At 38.8% G+C, this 19183-nt stretch overlaps 2 protein-coding genes across 11 annotated transcripts in view; one reads left to right on the top strand and one right to left on the bottom strand.

Annotated features, from left to right (window-relative positions):
• Positions 1–12274, top strand: part of pde7a (phosphodiesterase 7A) — a 55486-nt gene extending 43212 nt beyond the window's left edge. For 7 of the 9 annotated variants that reach the window (XM_079806876.1, XM_079806879.1, XM_079806878.1 and 4 more), the window contains 4 exons: positions 6177–6321; positions 8106–8202; positions 8301–8381; positions 9589–12274. In XM_079806876.1, the coding sequence (XP_079663002.1) occupies positions 6177–6321; positions 8106–8202; positions 8301–8381; positions 9589–9812 (547 nt within the window). In that variant the 3' untranslated portion in view covers positions 9813–12274. The remainder of the gene's footprint in view (positions 1–6176; positions 6322–8105; positions 8203–8300; positions 8382–9588) is intronic. The other 2 variants (XM_079806875.1, XM_079806877.1) reach the window with 2 other exon arrangements.
• mtfr1 (mitochondrial fission regulator 1) lies at positions 11485–18933 on the bottom strand. 2 transcript variants are annotated; one of them, XR_013815740.1, is made up of 9 exons: positions 18829–18924; positions 18221–18323; positions 18023–18124; positions 17011–17135; positions 16698–16924; positions 13723–13978; positions 13462–13633; positions 13105–13384; positions 11485–12531 (listed from the first exon to the last, which is right to left on the bottom strand). XR_013815740.1 is itself a non-coding variant. In XM_079806883.1 (8 exons), exons 2-8 carry the CDS (start codon positions 18254–18256, stop codon positions 13337–13339), a joined length of 966 nt encoding a protein of 321 aa, XP_079663009.1. In that variant the 5' UTR covers positions 18257–18323; positions 18829–18933; the 3' UTR covers positions 11485–13336. The 2 variants fall into 2 exon arrangements, 1 of the variants encoding a protein (XP_079663009.1); XM_079806883.1 differs by having other exon boundaries at positions 11485–13384; positions 18829–18933.
• Positions 18934–19183: the final 250 nt, after the last annotated feature.

Genomic DNA, 19183 nt, shown 5'->3' with positions numbered 1-19183 from the left:
CTCAGTTTAATAAACAAACAATATTTAACAAAAGATAAAATGTAACCAACTACTCTTCAATGACTCTACAGATTTCTTTTTCAAAAATATCACCATGATCTGACCGCAGAACACTTCTCTGTGCGTTCACTATGTCGCCAGCAGTACTAAAAACTCGCTCTGCTGGCACACTGGTGTCAGGAATGCACAGGTAACAAGCAAGGGTTGAAAGTACAGGTAGCGCTTTCTCCTGGTGGCTTGATAATTTCTCGCTCGTTGGCTTCTCCTCTGCCATGCGCCATGCTATGTTTTGTTTTCTCAAGCCCCGTTCACACCGCCAGCGACACGCAGCGACAAAGCGACACAATCCCATTCATTTCAATGAGCGCTGCTGCTGGTGCGTTGCGATGATGTCACAGATAGGCAGACTGAATCGAGTAACGTTTAACGCCTTTATCATTAAAAGTGCTAAGAAAAAACATCCATATAAAGTCTGACGTGCTTAAATCCAATGCGTTATTTCCTATGATCGATACAATCGATTGATTACCTTTTAAAACGATGTTAGATCGATATATGTCGTCCGGAAGGCCAACTTGCCGAGCACAGATCGATGTAGTTAGATCATAGGAAAATAAATCGATACATCGATGTAGTAGATGAATCGTTACACCCCTAGTTTTTATACTGTACAAACTGTACATTCTATCCCCCTACACTACCCCTAAACCTACATATCACACACACACACACACACACACACACACACACACACACACACACACACACACACACACACACACACACACACGGGCCGTTTGAAGAAATTTGGGGGCCCCAAGCAAAATGGACATAGAGACAGTGCAAATACTGTTGTTGCATATACTGTCCATAAAATTTGAAAACATTTGCAAAAAACACCACTGTATCATTAAAAAAAAAATTGTAAACCTTTAACCATTTTTAAAACATCTATAAACATTACATAGATAGACGGACCAGATATTCCTAACACTTTGGGAATACTTAAGGGTTACTAGTTGGTTTGTAAACTGTCTATAAACATTATCTAGATGGTTATTATAAAGTTGCAACAGATGACTATAATACCTTGATAAATAGTTAATAAACAGTACCAGTAAAACATGTGGGTTGTCCTGATACTGTACTTCAAAATGTAACAGTGTAAAAATTGCCACAGAATAAAGTAATTGTTCAAGATCCATTGGTAACTTATAAAAATAATGTCATATTTGCAAACTGTCACTACCGTATATATCCCGACACTAGCACACTAAGATAAGCTATGAAAAAAATAATGTTCCTCTGCCTCTTTCTGGTTAAATAATGTTTATAATAATTGTTAATATAGCATGCTATATTAACTATTCCAGGTTATTTATGCATAGCATAAATAATAGTTAGTATAGCATGCTATGCCACTTTCATCAAAACATATTACAAAGCTATAGCAATCTCATGTCATTCCGTCTGTTCGAAAAAAAAAAAGTTGCACTAACTGTTCGTTACAAGCAGCATTTGCCGTCAGGCAGGTAACGATAGCTAACATAAACATATTTTTGCTAGCCTACCTGCTGCAAACTTACACCATTTTTGTACAAGACAAGTAGAGCTATTTTATCCAGTGTAATTTATCACATACCACTATCTTGTTTTTTTCTTATCCTCCTCTTCCTTTCTCTATTTTCTTTTCTGGCTTCCTGAAGCATAAAATTCCGCTTCAAATCCGAGGTTGTTTTGTATTTTGCCGCAGCAGAGATCGCGTGGTTGGCTGGCTACTGTCAGCGACTACTGAGAGGGGGCCTTTTAAGGGGGATCCCGATAACAGTGTCATTGCACTTTACTGCATTGACTATCAATGGGGCGCTCACACAGTTTGTCGTTTCATTTTATTCTTAACCTGTCGCTGTCTTGGGGCCCCAGGCCAGCTCGGGGCCCCAAGCAATTGCTTGGTTTGCCTGCCTTGTCGCGACGGGCCTGGTGTGTGTGTGTGTGTGTGTGTGTGTGTGTCTTGATTAGCTGACATGAGACGCATCCACACAGACAGGACACTGACACACACACACACACATACACAGACAGGACACTGACACACACACACACACACACACACACACACAGACAGGACACTGGCATACAGCGCGCTCTCTTGTGTCTTGTCGCGCTTGGAAGCATTTACATGAATTGGAGCGTGATCATGTAACGCTAAGCAAAAATGGAAATAAAAACGGACGCTGTGTTATTTGCGTTAAATATTTTTAATGCGTTAAGCTTCCGTTTCACGTTGACCGAGTTTGGTGGAAATTGAATAAATCGCCTACGAGGAGAACGTAAAAACTCAGACCCTGAATTATACAAATATTCACGTTCAAACAAAAACTTTATGTGAAAAAAAGACACTTATAAACAGACACTTGTAGAAAATAATGTGAATTTTGTTTTAAAATAAATTTGAACTATGTCAGTAAATAATGAATTTAAAGACAAATGTGTCAAAAGTGATCTTTGCAAACACAGCACATGACCTTCTGTAAAGCACATGTATAGAAAACACACTCACACTCCTCTGTTTTAAAAAAAGAGTTCTGTCTGAATGAGTACATGAAATCACGGCTGTCAGGTGATAAGAATTATAACTCAAATGTCATTTAGAAAATGAGTCCTGTATTATTAGTGATATAGTGTCATAGTTCATGTCCACATTAACCACTACGTTGTAATACCAGTGTAATACCCATGTCATCATACACATTTGTGTCCTCATAAATCACATAAGCACAGAGAGAGAGAGAAAGGGAGTTTCAAAAATAATACAACACTGCCCCCTTTTGGTGATAGAGGGGAGGGCACACACATAGCCAAAAACATTATTAAACTTTGACATGTTACCATGGCAACATTATTTGAAATATCCAATATTCGTTCGCATTTTAGCATCTTCAGTATCTTTGTTAGTCACAGAAACTCTACGTATTGTAGAAACGAGATATATCTAACTGCAGAACCACATGCAATACACGTCACAGCAGTCTGAGGACAGCAGCCTCAGACCTGAAGTTAGGGTGCCGTTGACGATCGCCTGTCCCGCCCCAACCACACTATAACTATAAGCTCTACCTTAACAAATGTCCAACCCCACCACTAAACCTACCCTTAATGATGTTATAAGCTCCACCCCAACACCGTTCTGAGACTGCGGTCCTCACATTGCTGTGACATATGGCTCTGCAGTTGCAATCGGTTCTGCAGTATAAACTGTAGTTTCAGTGTTTGAGGGGGAAAATGCCAAATGGTTAGAAAACATGACAAGTCCAGTGGACCTTTAAAGTCCGAAAAGTTCATTCAGGATGAATTCTGTACAGTCAGCAATGGATAATATGAGAATGCCAGAGCCTTTATGTGAACATATCTCGTGCGATGTTCATGCAGTCAGTGACGCTGACACTTTGTTTAAAATAAATTTGAACTATGTCAGTAAATAATGAATTTAAAGACAAATGTGTCAAAAGTGATCTTTGCAAACACAGCACATGACCTTCTGTAAAGCACATGTATAGAAAACACACTCACACTCCTCTGTTTTAAAAAAGAGTTCTGTCTGAATGAGTACATGGAATCACGGCTGTCAGGTGATAAGATAATTAGTCCAGAGATGTTTTTTCAAGAATTACTTTTTGTAATTGCAATTTTTTTTAACTATCCACTCACCTAATTTAATATATATTTTTGTTATAGCTTATGCTTATATATTTTTATTTTATTGCTCAACAGTAGTTCTCATCGCCAATGAGGTCTTTAAATATTTTGAGAAGGTCTTAAAAAAGTCTTAAAAAGGTATTAAAATTTACTTCAGGATTCCTGCATATACCCTGCATATGCATCATACGTGATCTTGGCAAACACAGCACATGACGTTTTTATTTAAAATTAGAAAGTTTTAAATTAGTTAAATTAGATTAGTTAAATTAGAAAGTTGTCCGGCTCGAAGAGAACAATATATGTACGGGGACACATGAAATGTCTACAAATGTATGTCCTCAGAAATCACAGAAGCACACACACACACACACACACACACACACACACACACACACACACACACACACAGAGAGAGAGAGAGAGAGAGAGAGAGAGAGAGAAACAAGTTTTTTTTTTATCCTGCTTCAAAACTAACACAATGCTGCCATCTTGTGTTCATTGAGGGAAGGGCAGCACACAGGCACAATACATTATACAAATAAATATTTATAAAATATATATATATTCATCTGAAAAATAGTACAGTCATTTTAAATTAATCTAAGTTCAATTACCAAACATACAATCTTAATTTAATTTAAATCAAAATATTATTTTAAAAGATATGAGACAATTTCTGTTCCCCTTTTTTTGTCCTTATTTAATCCCTCGCCATGGCAACACCGTTTGAGATATCCAATATTCGTTCGCATTTTAGCATCTTCCGTATCTTTGTTTCATGTTGACCGAGTTTGGTGGAGATTGAATAAATCGCCTACGAGGAGAACGTAAAAACTCAGACCCTGAATTACATAAATATTCACCTTCAAACCAAAATATCTGACTTCCTGTTGGTCGGAGCTAATGACTGTAAATTAGAAAGTTGTCCGGCTCGAAGAGAACAATATATGTACCGAGTTTGGTGACTGAAGATAAAACTAACCCCCCCACTTTTGTCAAAAGGTGGCGCTAGAGAGCCCCTCATCCCCGCCCGTTTCTGAGGCTTTGTCCATGTGTACTGACTGACATCTCTGATGTGTGTGTTGAGTTTCAAGCAGTTTCAAGCAATTTCAAGCATGCTAAGAGCCTCAGAACAGCCAAAAGATTATTAAACTTTGACACGTTGCCATGGCAACAGTATTTGAAATTTCAGGAATCCATTTCATACGTCTCTATCTGTCATGTTTTCATATTATACTGATGAAGTTTGAAATAAATCGGGTCAAAATAAGATGGTGATTCAAAGCATTTTTGAAAGTGACACACTTCCTGCTGCCAGTTGGTGGCGCTATAACTTTGACTCACAAAAGTCATATCCATGTGATCGGCTTCTTACAACAAACACACAGCTGAAGTTTCATCCAAACCAGTCAATGTTTGCACAAGTTATAACACACTTCCTGTTTCCCTTTTCTCGCCATAAATTCGTTGCTTCGCCACGGCCAAACCATTTGAGATATCAAAAATCCGCTCGCAATTTAGCATCCTGGATATGTTCTCTTCATGCTGACCGAGTTTGGCAATGATCGAAACAATGGCCTCGGAGGAGTATATTAAATTCCAGAGCATGCGTTTTCCGAACAACCCATAATAGCTCACTTCCTGTAGGGCTGACGCATAACTATGAGCACGAAAGTTGTTCGGCCTGATGAGATCTATATGTGTACCGAGTTTCATACATGTACGTGCAAGTGTGTTTGATATATGGACCAAGTTTTCAGACCCCACTTTAGGGGGCGCTGTCGAGCCCCCCTGCCACGCCCGGGTACCAGCTTCAGCCCGGCTCTGATGGCCGCGCATTCCGACGCCCGTGCGAAGTTTCAAGAGTTTTCGAGCATGTTAAGTGCCCCAAAAGTACCCGAGAAGTCGAAAAAAAAAATAAAAAAAAAAAAAACAAAGAATAATCTGAGGAAGAACAATAGGGCTCTGCGCCCTTTCAGGGCTTGGGCCCTAATAAGGTGGATAAATGCCATGATGGAAATGGTACAAAAAATGCCCGTTCTATATCCACAAAGCTATAAGTGTACGAGTCTCACTAGTGCTCCACGGCCTAGCGTCCTCCATCCTTCTGACAGTTTGGGGAGAGAGGAGGGGGAATAATGACAGTAGGTGAGGTTTTGTGACGTCGACCTTTGAATGCAGACACGATCCGATCACAATGCGTGTCCGACTACCTCCGAGCCAGGACAATCCGAATTGGATAACATTCCAATCACAAACGCATTTACACTTGTCCTTCCAACATTCCGATACAGGTTGCCTGTTAATGCCAAGTGTAAACGCAGCCTTAGTTAGAGCTTCTTACACCACAAACAATTTTTTTTTTTTAAATGTTCCATCCTCTTTCTGTCCCCTAGAGTTTTTTGTTACCATCTCTTTAAGACTTGTAAATGACCTCTGTTCCTTCTGATTGACTGACTTTAATTGGTCTCTAACAGTCTGAGTATAGAGAGGCAGCTGGGATCATTGATTCTGGCCACAGATATCAGCCGACAGAATGACTACCTGTCCCGGTTCAGGAGACATCTGGATGAGAACGACCTGTGTTTAGGACACTCTTCTCATCGGCATTTCACTCTGCAGGTGGGAATTTTGGAATTCAATATCAATTTCAATCAAATAAATAAAAACAATGTACAGTGCATCCGCAAATTATTCACAGCGCTTCACTTTCCACAATTTATGTTACAGCCTTATTCCAAAATTGATAAAATTCTTTATTTTCCTCAAAATTCTACAAACAATACCCCATAATGACAACGTGAAAGAAGTTTGTTTGAAGTCTCTGCAAATGTATTACAAATAAAAAGCGGAAAAAAATCACATGTACATAAATATTCACAGCCTTTGCTCAACACTTTGTTGAAGCACTTTCAGCACTAATTACAGCCTCGAGTCTTTTTCAAGTATGATGCTACAGGCTTGGCACACCTATTTTTGGGCAGTATCTCCCATTCTTCTTTGGAGGACCTCTCAAGCTCCATCAGGTTGGATGGGTAGCGTCGGTGTACAGCCATTTTCGGATCTCTCAAGAGATGTTCAATTGGCTTCAAGTCTGGGCTCTGGCTGGGCCACTCAAGGACATTCACAGAGTTGTCCCGTAGCCACTCCTTTGTTATCTTGGCTGTGTGCTTGGGGTCGTTGTCCTGTTGGAAGATGAACCTGCATTCATATTTCCCTCGATCCTGACTAGTCTTCCAGCTCCTGCCGCTGAAAAACATCCCCACAGCATGATGCTGCCACCACCATGCTTCACTGTAGGAATGGTATTGGCCAGGTGATGAGCGGTGCCTGGTTTCCTTCAGACATGACACTTGCCATTCAGGCCAAAGAGTTGAATCTTTGTTTCATCAGACCAGAGCATTTTGTTAAGTCCTTCACGTGCCTTTTGGCAAACTACAGGCGGGCTGTCATGTGTCTTTTACTGAGGAGTGGCTTCCGTCCGGCTTCTCTACCATACAGGCCTGATTGGTGGAGTGCTGCAGAGATGTTTTTTCTTCTGGAAGGTTCTCCTCTCTCCACAGAGAAATGCTGGAGCTCTGTCAGAGTGACCGCCGGGTTCTTGGTCACCTCCCTGACTAAGGCCCTTCTCCCCCGAACGTTCAGTTTGGCCAGGCAGCCAGCTCTAGGAAGAGTACTGGTGGTTCCAAACTTCTTCAATTTATGGATGACGGAGGCCACTGTGCTCATGGGACCTTCAATGCTGAAGAAATTTTTCTGCACCCTTCCCCAGATCTATACCTCGATACAATCCTGTCTTGGGAGTCGACAGACAATTCCTTGGACTTCATAGATGGTTTGTGCTCTGACATGCACTGTTAACTGTGGGACCTTATATAGACAGGTGTGTGCCTTTCCAAATCATGTCCAATCAACTGAATTTACCACAGGTGGACTCCAATCAAGTTGTAGAAACATCTCAAGGATGATCAGTGGAAACAGGATGCACCTGAGCTCAAATTTGGGTGTCGTGGCAAAAAATGTATCAATTAATCAAAAGTTGTTAACATTAGTTAATGAACCTCAACTAACATGAACTAACAAAGAACAGTTGTATTTGTATTAATGTTAACAAAGATAAATAAGGACTGTAACTAATGTATTGCTCTGTTACCAAAATCTTTCATTTGACAGAAAATTCTTTAAAATATTATTGATTTTTTTTAAAAAAGATAATATTTGTTAACATGAATGGATTTTTGTTGTGATGAATACATTTTAGTTTGTTTTAGTTAGTATAATGCTGAAGTTGTGATGTGATCTGTGAAAGTCTCATTTTAAGTGCAAGGAGCTGAACACCACATTTTTAAATAAAGACAGACACTTTAGAGCACTTAAAAACAAATCCACGTGTTCATGTGTTCCAGATGGCGCTGAAGTGTGCAGATATCTGTAACCCATGCAGACCGTGGGAGCTCAGCAAAAAGTGGAGTGAGAAGGTCACAGAGGAATTCTTCCACCAAGGTACCCACTACTCATGATGACCAAACTCTTTGCTTTTGCTACTGGTTCACTGTGTTCAAAAGTTAATCTTTGTGCTTTGGCATTGTCTTCTTATTTAGGAGACATTGAAAAGAAGCATAAACTTGAAATCAGTCCACTGTGTGACCGTGAAGCCAACACCATATCCAGTGTTCAAATCGGTAAGAACCCTAACTATCATTTATGTGATTAGGATGGTTAAAATCGTAAAATGGCCTTAAACAATTACTAAATAAACAGCACAAGCTTGTGACGCCATCTGCTGGACACCCGTTACATGTTTGAAAGCGCCAAATGCGAGTTAAAATCTGTTTTGAAATGGTGTTACTTGCCAGTTGCCTGTTTTTTATGAATTTTGTCAATGCTAGTTGTGAGAATGTGATATGGCTTTGTGCAAACATTAAATCGCAACGGTTGTGATGTAATTATATAAATATATAGTCTGTCACGCTGCATGTTTCAGAGTAAAGCATAGCACTGTTAATTTTCACTTTAGATTCACAGTAAATGCTGCTCTGTAAGTGTTGCGTGTTTGAGTCGCTTATTATTATTAATTTTTTTTGCACTCGCATAATGCGCAATCATCTTCCCAAATTTGTAATGAGAATTGTTTATAAATATGAGGAGCGTTAAGGTCTCCCTGCGTTTTTTTTTCCTGCCAAAATAAAAGCTCAATGCTTTATCTTTGAAAGCAAAGACATTAGTTCAACCATAAATGTTAGTATTGTAATTTTACAAATGAAATAATGATAATACTAATTATTTACAAACAATAATAATAACAGACATTACTATTACATTACATTACTGACATATTGTATTATGATTATTAAATTCACAATTTTTGTACACAAGTATGTATTATTTCTTTATTAATTTAACAAAATATATATATTTTAATTATAATAATTGCATGTTGGGTGGGTTGGTTTAGCTGAACACATGCCTGTATATTTTAGATATTGATTTATATATTGATTTGAGATACTACATCCAAAACCAGTGTTTTTTGTTTTTTTCAGGCACTGAGATTTTGGTCAATTTTGATTCCATATCATGTCGTCTTTTTAGACTTAAAAAGAAACTTCCAAAATACAAGTGTTATTTTATTACACTTTATTTGCATCATTAGATGAGCATATTCTCAAAATTAGTCCGAAATCTCCACTTCAGTAGCGCTTGCATACATTTACATTTTTATATATATTTATTTAGATCTCTATCCCAAATTCCATATATAAAAAAATAATCAAAAAATATTTTTAAAGTGCGTGTAAATATAATAATTATATTATAATATGTTTATTTATTTCTAAGTTCTGGCTGATCTAGTGATATCTGCCTCTGATTCTCTTTTTCTGGTACCAGGTTTCATGACTTACGTGGTGGAGCCTCTGTTTGCAGAGTGGGCCCGTTTTTCAGACACGCGGCTCTCTCAGACCATGCTGGGTCATTTGGGCCTGAATAAGGCCAGTTGGAGTGCCACGGAGCCTGAGGCGTCGGGGAGCTCCGAGGAGGGGGAGTCCGAGCTGGCCCGAGCCACCGAAGAGCCCAGTTCCAGAGCCTTATCTCAGGGAAGCCATGAGTCATGACACCCCAGCACTCACATTGGGGGGGAAGAACACCTCTACTGCCCTCAGCCAAACATCTTGCGTCACATTTGAGTTGCTCGCCACCCATCCTGAACCAACCACTGATGATTTGTTTTCTTCTTTTTCATTTGTTTGTGGATTTAATTTATTTAATTTTAAATTCTCATTTACCCTTCGACATAGAGCAATACATAGATACCTCATTTGGCTACTGCTGCAATTTTTGTTTCCTTTTAATTATTGTGGTTTATTTATTTAACCTTATTTGTTTAGTTTTTTTCCTTTTCTTTTGGGTGTTACTAATTCAACTCCGATGCTTTGATTAAAGACTGTAAGGGAATGCGGGGTAGGAAGGAAGCCCCCCTCCTATGGCTTTAAAGTGCCATTTTGAAACAATGAATTGCTCTGAAAGTCATTTGAAACACCTTGAGTATTTATAGGAGAGGTTTTTACAACTGCACCAAGAGACAATGTGTGTGAAACCGAATGCGTGCAAGCGTGCGTGTGTGAGCGTGTGCCAGTGCTTCTGCAAATCAATCTTCCTCCTTGTGTACAAAAATACAAATGTGAAGAGCCCAGTCCTTTTGCTGCCTCTGAAGACTGTTTACACGTTGTTTTTTAACTGAATCATGTTAGTTCTGTGATTATTGCCTTTTAAGCACAGATGTGAAGAACCACTTGTACATTTTGTTCGAAACCTACTGCTGATGATCAACAAAATCTGTCAGACCCCGCCGGTGTGACGCATCAGATGCCATACGAATGCTCCATTGCATCTCTCTCCCTTGTATTTCAGACAATGCCCCTGTGTTGAAGGAACGTCACTCCGTGAAAGGTGGCAGAGATGAACCCTTTCCACCATGGAAGAAGGATCTTGTCACGGGACATGTAGCTGAACGGACTCTCCATGGATTTTGCTCAGGGTTTCACCGACCTGCTTATTGGGAGAAACAAGGAAGTAAAGGTGCCTTTTGTAGGTAGCCACCACCCTCTTTTTCTCTTTCTCCTCTGTATTTTGCAAAGGAAGATAAGAAGTCCTTCTCAGAATGTCTCAAAGCCACTCTCGTCTCTTCGGAAGACTGCTACACAATGCCTTAAAACTATGCACAAAGCTAAGTGACCAAACCAGCTGTCATTTTCATTTTAAACCCATCACATTTTCCATTTAGTGCACTGTCTGACCCTTTGCCTTTTTGTTGTGGACACTTTTTTTTTTTTTTAATATACAGTATGGAGGAGAATTGGTTTAATTTGATTTGATTTTTAACATTGAACATTCCATTTTTGTGTATGGTTTTGGATTCTGTACAGAATGGACAGTTTTGTGCTTCTCTTGACATCTGGAAAGAGAAGAGGTGCTTTATTTTAGGTGATTTGTATTTTTGTTGTAAGTGCTGTAAGACTGTTGATTTAAGAAAAAAAAACTGTTTACAGTTTGTTGTAACAGCCATTTTGGGGAGACGACCTATGTGTCAAGCCATTTTGTAAAGGCTTTGCCGTATAACCTTTTGATACATACTTGTTGCAGTTGCATTTTTGATGAATAAATCTTCGCAAAATGTTTCTCTACCGGATGGCATGAGCTCATGCTGTTCTGTACAAACCAGACCCAATCATGTGTTGAGTATCTTGTGCTTGAAATTTAGCCAAACAGAAACACCATCACACAAATGAGAAGACGCTAGTTGTTTTAGGTTTATTCAAGAACTGAAAGTCCATTAAAAATGGTTCTGTAGTGTGAAATAACCAGGATTACCACAATCTATAATGAAACTAAATCTCCGCTGAGGTATTGCTCCCATGTGCTGGCCTTAAATCCAGTATAAACCCTTACAATGAGAAATTTTGTATTGTAATATAATGCAAATGCACTGGTTTTTGGTGGATACAACAGATAGACTAGGTTAAATGTGCAAAATAAGAAACCTTTTAAAAGGTACAAATACTGTCACAATTCTGATACACATTATGATTAAATAGCAATCGAGCCGCGTTATACATACTATCCTGTGCATTGGTTTCACATGAAACAAAACTACATCATTCAAATGATTTGTTAAACTGGTTAAATAACAGTTTCAAAAATAATAAATTAAAACCTAAAAAGGCATTTTAAATTAGCTCTCTACATTAGTGAGCAAATACTACTGACAGCACCATCTAAGCCCCATTTATGATCACACGAGTGTGCTTCGTAATTGCTATAGTGGTAGCAGCATGACAGAAAAAGCTGATGTCAGATTACTGATTTTTCAGCAGTTATGAATTGTACCTTTTGAAGTAGAATGAACTTGTGCAAACAGATGTTAAAAATACATTTAAAACTACTGATTAAAATGAAACAATCCATACACTTTGGTGCTTTCGTTCAACATTATCCCTTCAAACGAGGAATTCAACAAGGTTGAATACTTACACTGGGCCTTAAACAGATCCAACTACACCCACAAATAAAAGCATTGAAGAAAAAAAAAAAAATAGAATTCCATGTAACTGGCATTAATGATTGAACTCACTGTGGCACAACATGTACTAATAGAGACCAACTTTTCAAAGTGCAAAAATATCCAATAGGGACACCTGCATAGTGTTTTAGCACGTGCATGCTAAACCCAAAATGAAAAATCTGTCATTTACTCACCCTCATGTCGTTCCAAACCCTTTGTTGATCTTCAGAACACAAATGAAGATCTTTTAATGAAATCAGAGATTTCTGTCCCTCCATTGATAGCTATACAACTACCACTTTGACACTTCAAAAAGTTCATAAAGAGATCATAAAACTAATCCATATGATCTGAGAGGTTTAGTCCAAATTTTCTGAAGCGACACCATCGCTTAATATGATCAACAGATTGAATTTGGGCTTTTATTCGCATATAAACATTGATCAGTGAATATAAACAAAGCTCAACCGAACCTGCTTGACGTGCAAGAACAAACCTCTTGCGGAAGCTTAAGCGGGCGGCGTAACAAACAAGAATGAACCTCATTGGTTCTTGCAGAAGCTCAAGCGTGCGACGTAACAAACAAGAATGAACCTCATTGGTTCTTGCACGTCAAGCGAACATGTTTGAGCTTCCGTTTACCACAACTGATGTGTGATTTGATGACTGTTTATATGTGAATAAAAGCTTAAATTAAATCTTTTCAGAGTATAAAGCACTCGTGTTTCTTCAGAAAATTTGGACTAAACCGCTCAATTTATATGGATCAGTTTTACAATCTTTTTATGAACTTTTTGAAGCGTCAAGGTGTCAGTTGCATAGCTGTCAATGGAGGGACAGAAAACTCCCAGATTTCATTAAAACCATGTTCATTTGTATTCCGAAGATGAACAAAATTCTTACAGGTTTGGAACAACATGAGGGTGAGTAAACGATTACAATTGTCATTTTTGGGTGAACTATCCCTTTAAGTGAACACAAACAAAATGTAAGCGCTAACAAGAAAAGTTAGCTAAATTAAGAGTCATTAGGTTAACTCCATTAACCCACTAAGAAGAAACAGGCCTCAGCTTCATCCTAGTACAGTTTCTTCTTTCCAGTTGATTTCAACAAGTGCTGTCCGAACTGCAAAAGAAACAGCATAAAATCATTACAGCACTAAGACAGCGTACGTCAGAGAAATTTCAAGTGATTTCTCTTACCAGCGGTGTTTCCACGTGGCTCTTAATCTCAGGGGCCGGCAAGTTAAAGCTGCCGTCACATTCGCTGTCGCTACGATAGCGGTGAGCGAACTTGCGTTTCAGGGCCTCTGCGATTAACGCGGCAGCGTCTGTGGGCTCAACAGGTTTGGGTTTTGTGTGGCCGTCCTCTTGACTGTGAACGAAAGGACAAATGAATCCTATTGGTAAGTGTTTACAATTAGCTGTATATTATTATTATTATTAGCACAGTAATACGTTTACCTCTTAACTGAGCGCAGCTTCACTTTTCCTATGTCTTTCAGCACATCCAGCATGTTGGGAAGTTCTGGCTTTTTGGGTGCCGAGTCCAGTACAGTGTTCTGCTCTGACTTTTTTCCACGGCGCTCTCGGATAAGGTCAATGGCGGAATAGGTCCTCTGCATGCCGGGTGCAGGACACGGAGGAGGAGGGGGTGGTGGAGGTGGAGGTGGAGCCATTGATTGAGCTTGGGGTACTGGGGGACCACCTGGTGCTGGAGCTGAAACGATACAAAAATTGTGACTTTAAATGGGTAAAAACTACTCATGCCAAATTATTTATTTGCAGAATTATATTTTACATCTATATACTTAAAATAGGCTTTTGAGGTCAGAAACACTACAAGTATGCAAATGCTAGATCAGCACACAAGCATGTGTTGTACAGCCGTGGCCAAAAGTATTGGTAGTGACATACATTTTTGCTGTTGGCAAAGTTTCAGTTGTGGTTTTGATTGTTTTGAGATTGTGAGTGATCAGATTTAGTGGCCCAAAAAATTCACTTTATTACAAAAACCCAAATTGTACTGTTTTTTTTTTGGCCCTGGCACAAAATGACCAGCTAACATCATGCCACTAATCATATCATCAGCACATGGAAAGTGTGAACAAGTACTAGTCGGGTAAAATTGTATCATTGATTGGAACAGCTGTACATGCTCAACATGCATTATTGCGTCAAAACTTAAGAGGGTGATAGTTAAATGTTAAATATGCTATTCAGTTGCGTAAATAGAAACATGTTGACTGTTTAACTAACTTTAACTTGCGCTGCAAGATTTGTGTACTCGCGTTGAGTTATGAATTGTAGTCCGACACATTTCAGAAGCTTGTATTGACAAGTTATGTATATCTGAGGCATGAACAACTAACCAATATTGTAATTATTAAAATTCATACATACACACACACACACACACACACACATATATATATATAGATAGAATTGGGGTATAACTGTACATGTATTTGTCCCTAACCGTAATGGCTGTAACATGACGAACACACAGTTATTCACAGGCTATCCACACTCCAATCCAGAAGGTGTGGTAATGCAACACTGTTTGCTGACCGCCACAACAAGGGAAAGAACAGAAAAACCGCTCATGTGGACTTGAGCGCTTTAAGACGAGGGGTGCTTCTCAATTCTAATTTTTGTGCATCCTCGTTTCCTTTCCTCGCGTCTTAGCTCAACACCGTCAGGATGCGAGGGAAGGAAAAGACACAAGGACAGAGAAATTTAATAATCTGAATCCTTACTCCCTTTAGCGTTACTTCAAAGTGTCGTCAATTAATAATGACTTTACGCCGCTGGATTTAGCTTCAACATTAGAGATAATTATTTATATTGTAATAGTTTCAACCTCCACAAAATATATATTTTTTAATATTGCCAGTTATTAATAATGAATTATTCCCAGTTATTAACTGCTTTTTATTAGTTTTATAGTATTAGAGTTTGTTTAATTTTCTTTCATTTTAGTGTGCCTTGATATAATTCTGCCACTGTCCTACTACAGTTATTGTAATTTGACATACATTTGTGTCTTGTACATGTAAACAAAAATGATAATTATTATAATAATGAACCTGTGTATCCTTGCTCAAGACTCCTCAGAAAGCCTCCTCACTCCTCGATCCTCGCGGTGCAATGAGAGAGTTGGTATGTCCTACAAGATGGCTGAGCTCGATTGGTTTGCAGGTTATAGGATGGAGGATGGAGGAGCGAGGAAACAAGGAGGGATATTGAGAAGCACCCAAGCCCTCTAGATAGTAGGCACGCATCAAATGCGTCTTTCTGTGCTCACGGACAGAGGAGTATACTTTGAAAGGCTTGCGCACTCAACTGAATTAAGTATAGGAGGGTTGGGCTTAAAGGGATGGTTCACCCAAAAATGAAAATTCTGTCATCATTTACTCATCCTCAAGTTGTTCCAAACCTGTATGAGTTTCTTTGTTCTGCTGAACACAAAAGAAGATATTTAGAACAATGTTTGTAACCAAGCAGAGAGAGCAACCATTGACTACCATAGTATTTTTTCCCTACTATGGTAGTCAATGGTTGCTCTCTCTGCTTGGTTACAAACATTCTTCAAAATATCTTCTTTTGTGTTCAGCAGAACAAAGAAACTCATACAGGTTTGGAACAACTTGAGGGTGAGTAAATGACGACAGAATTTTCATTTTTGGGTGAACTATCCCTTTAAGCTTTGAATTTTTCAATATAGTTTAAGTGGAGAAAATTGTATCACTCTTAATGCACATTATTCTATTTATTTTGTACTTTTATAACACGAGATTCTTTTCAGTTTTGTAGCTGATTGTGACAAAATATATTTTGGTTTTTAACAGCCCTGCAAAGAATCACTTATGAAAGAGTGTATTCTGTTTACTAATTGCTTGATACACGGAGGCAAAGGAGGCCGTACTATAACAACTACCTCAGGGGGGATTAAATGCCGCTAAGTGGAACAAACTGTAATTTACACTACTGTCTGTTGAGACAGAAACCTAGCTTTGGTTTGTTGCTTTTTCCGGTTACACTTTAGTTTAGGGTCCAGTTCTCACTATTAACTAGTTCCTTATTAGCATGCATATTACTAAGATATTGGCTGTTTATTTAGTACTTATAAAGAACATATTAATGCCTCATTCTGCATGATCTCACTCTACATCCTACCCAACACCTAAACTTAACCTTACTACCTAATAAACAGCAATTGGGGATTTATTGAGGCAAAAGTCACATTTAATAGTGAGAATTGGACCTTAAACTAAAGTGTGACCATTTTTCCTATTGTACCGTACTCTTACCAAACCGTGACCCCGAAACCGACTTGTGTGTACCATTACACCCCTAATTATATATATATATATATATATATATATATATATATATATACACACACACACACACTCTATCATAACACTGCAACAAACCTGTGGATTGAGCGTTTTGTTCCTGTGCCTGAACTATCTGTGCGATTTGCGCTCTGAGTTTGGCCAGCTCAGTCTCAAGAACGCCGATCTTCTGAATAGCTTCATTGTTGATGACCGTCTGGCTCTGTGGCGCAGGTTCAGCCTGATGCAAGCTGGGTAACGACCGCTGACGTCTCAGGGGCCTGTTCTGCTGGGTGCGAAAAAACAGGCCAGAACCCGCCTCAAACCTGCAGGACATACAGATACATACATGATGAACACCACCGCATCAACATTGATATGTTTTCTCATTCAATTCAGAAATGCTTTTCACCTATTTCTGCCAGTGTCATCGCTGTCTTCTCTTTCGATCCAGCCCACATCAGCGAGTGTGGCCACAAGTCCATTTGGCCCATTTGAATTGTTGAGGAAACCGGCTCCTGAAGTGAACGGATGAAGCTACGTGGCCCGAAGACAGTTTAAAGGACGGTTAATAATTACAACACCTGCTCAAGTCTCACAACAAAGACAAACAAACCCTCAGACACTCAAACCATGTCAGAGCTACAACAGCAGAACAAGCGCCAAATGTTTTTACAGCCACGGTAATGTAAATAGCACCAGAGAAACCGGTTTAAATATCGCCTAGCAATTAGAACATTACAGTGTCATTCAACTATTTTATGAAGAGAAAATCCGTATTGTACATTATTAGTGGCAAGCATTTTATTAAAAGAAAAAAGCACTTCAAGCTTTTCAAAAGAGCCTAGATTTTTCAAGAATGAACCTGAGAACTGACCTAAAGCAGACAGTTGCATTCCTGACATACAGGACAGCTGGAAGGAAGGGCAGAGAAGAGAGAAACAGAGACAGTAATAAACGTTTCAAGGTGGGTTTAATGTCATCATACTTATAACTTTAAAGGTTAGGCAGTAGGAAAAGGATAGATTGATATGCGAGCTGAAACCTGTCCCACGTGATTCATCATTGTTTATTGTCAGCACAATAATGGAATCAAAACAGAGAAGAGGACAGAAATATGATTATACGGGAGAACTGAAAAATGGAAGGTGCTGAAGACTTTAAGAGGGCGAAAGATGGAGGGTGTTAAAGATTGAGATGCAAAACTTCAATAAAGATGGACAATAATGGAATAAAATGAACGAAGACATAAAAAAAATTTAAATACAAGACTAAATATTTGAAAAATAAGATAACAGGCACCCCAAACGCAAATGTGTGCACAAAATACATAATTTCAATCACCTATTGAAATCATTATAAAACCTTTGAGAGATTCTTATATTTGTATGATTGACAATTAACAAAAAAACGTGACGCATTACCTGAAAATGGACACGAGCACAAGGCGCCAATGGGAGATTTGTGGCAATTCTTCTGACTATACTCCGGGATGACCCATAGGGCTTTGATGGTGATGATAAAGCCTTAGAGAGACATAAAGAAACTCATTCCTCTATTTAAAAAAAAAAAATGAGATTAGCCAAATCTGTACACATGATTCCATAAATATATGCACTTACCAGATCCATTTCTATCCGTCTATGATTTCTGCTCATCTTGTGATTCAGTCACAGATCTGTCTCATCATCAAGGATCTGTGTTAGCTCATCTTCAGATCAAAACCTAAACAAAAACAATATTTTTTATGATCTAATTTTAATACATTATAGTTGTTCCCAAATAAAAACATTATAATCCCTGTAACCCAGGCTTGCACAATCCTGTTTCTGGAGATCTACCTTCCTGAAAATGTCAGCTCTAATCCTGATTAAACACAAGTTAATTAAGATCTTCAGGAGCATCTTGTACAAACCTGTCTCCACTCCTACTTTCCTAAACAGTTACTATGTGGCAAACAGCCATCGTTCAAAGAGATAATAGTCCACCTTGATATTTGCCAGAAAAAATAAATAAATACTAAAATTTCTAGTTGTAATTTCCTGCACGAGAGTATTTGCCACTAACAAACAGCGGAATAGTGAACAGCATATACAACTTAACTACAGGGGTCAAATGCGCTAAAACCCAAGCGTTATTGTTTCAGCGTTGTATTAAACGCGCTCTTATTTGTTTACAAAAATTGTCGGGATTCCTAATAGGACATTACAGGGAAATATCGATGTCTTACCGTAGTGTAACAGACCTTTCTAGTGGCCCTTTCTGGCTGTGCTATGCTAATCTAATGCTGTCCAGACCAGTCCAGCGGTAACCTACGTTTTTCCACAATGTGGGAGCACTTGCTTGGTTAGAGGGGCGGGTCTTTTCCGTATTGGCCAATAGCCATTGAGAAAATTCCAACAATGGGTGGGTCCTAGAAGTATTGAGTCAACCACTGGTTTAGAGTGCTGGATAGGCAATTCAACCGGCCAATCATGACATAGTAATGACTCTCATACGCAAGGCATGCATAGGTTTGTAGCGGCGTAATATGACTTTATTTTGTAACAGTGTGGTGTTTAGTTGACTATGGCAACCAGAGCCGT

Source organism: Gobio gobio (assembly GCF_949357685.1).
Source record: "Gobio gobio genome assembly, chromosome: 23".
NCBI lineage: Eukaryota > Metazoa > Chordata > Actinopteri > Cypriniformes > Gobionidae > Gobio > Gobio gobio.
This window is presented reverse-complemented; position numbering and strand designations above follow the sequence as displayed.

What these genes read in the sequence shown, in the direction of transcription:
- mtfr1 (XM_079806883.1), bottom strand. Translation starts at nt 18,256, where the DNA reads ATGAGCAGAAATCATAGACGGATAGAAATGGATCTG. An exon ending in AAGCTGCGCTCAGTTAAGAG is followed by an intron (nt 13,634 to 13,722) that starts GTAAACGTATTA and finishes TTTCGTTCACAG; the next exon opens with TCAAGAGGACGGCCACACAA. An exon ending in GCCACGTGGAAACACCGCTG is followed by an intron (nt 13,385 to 13,461) that starts GTAAGAGAAATC and finishes TTTCTTTTGCAG; the next exon opens with TTCGGACAGCACTTGTTGAA.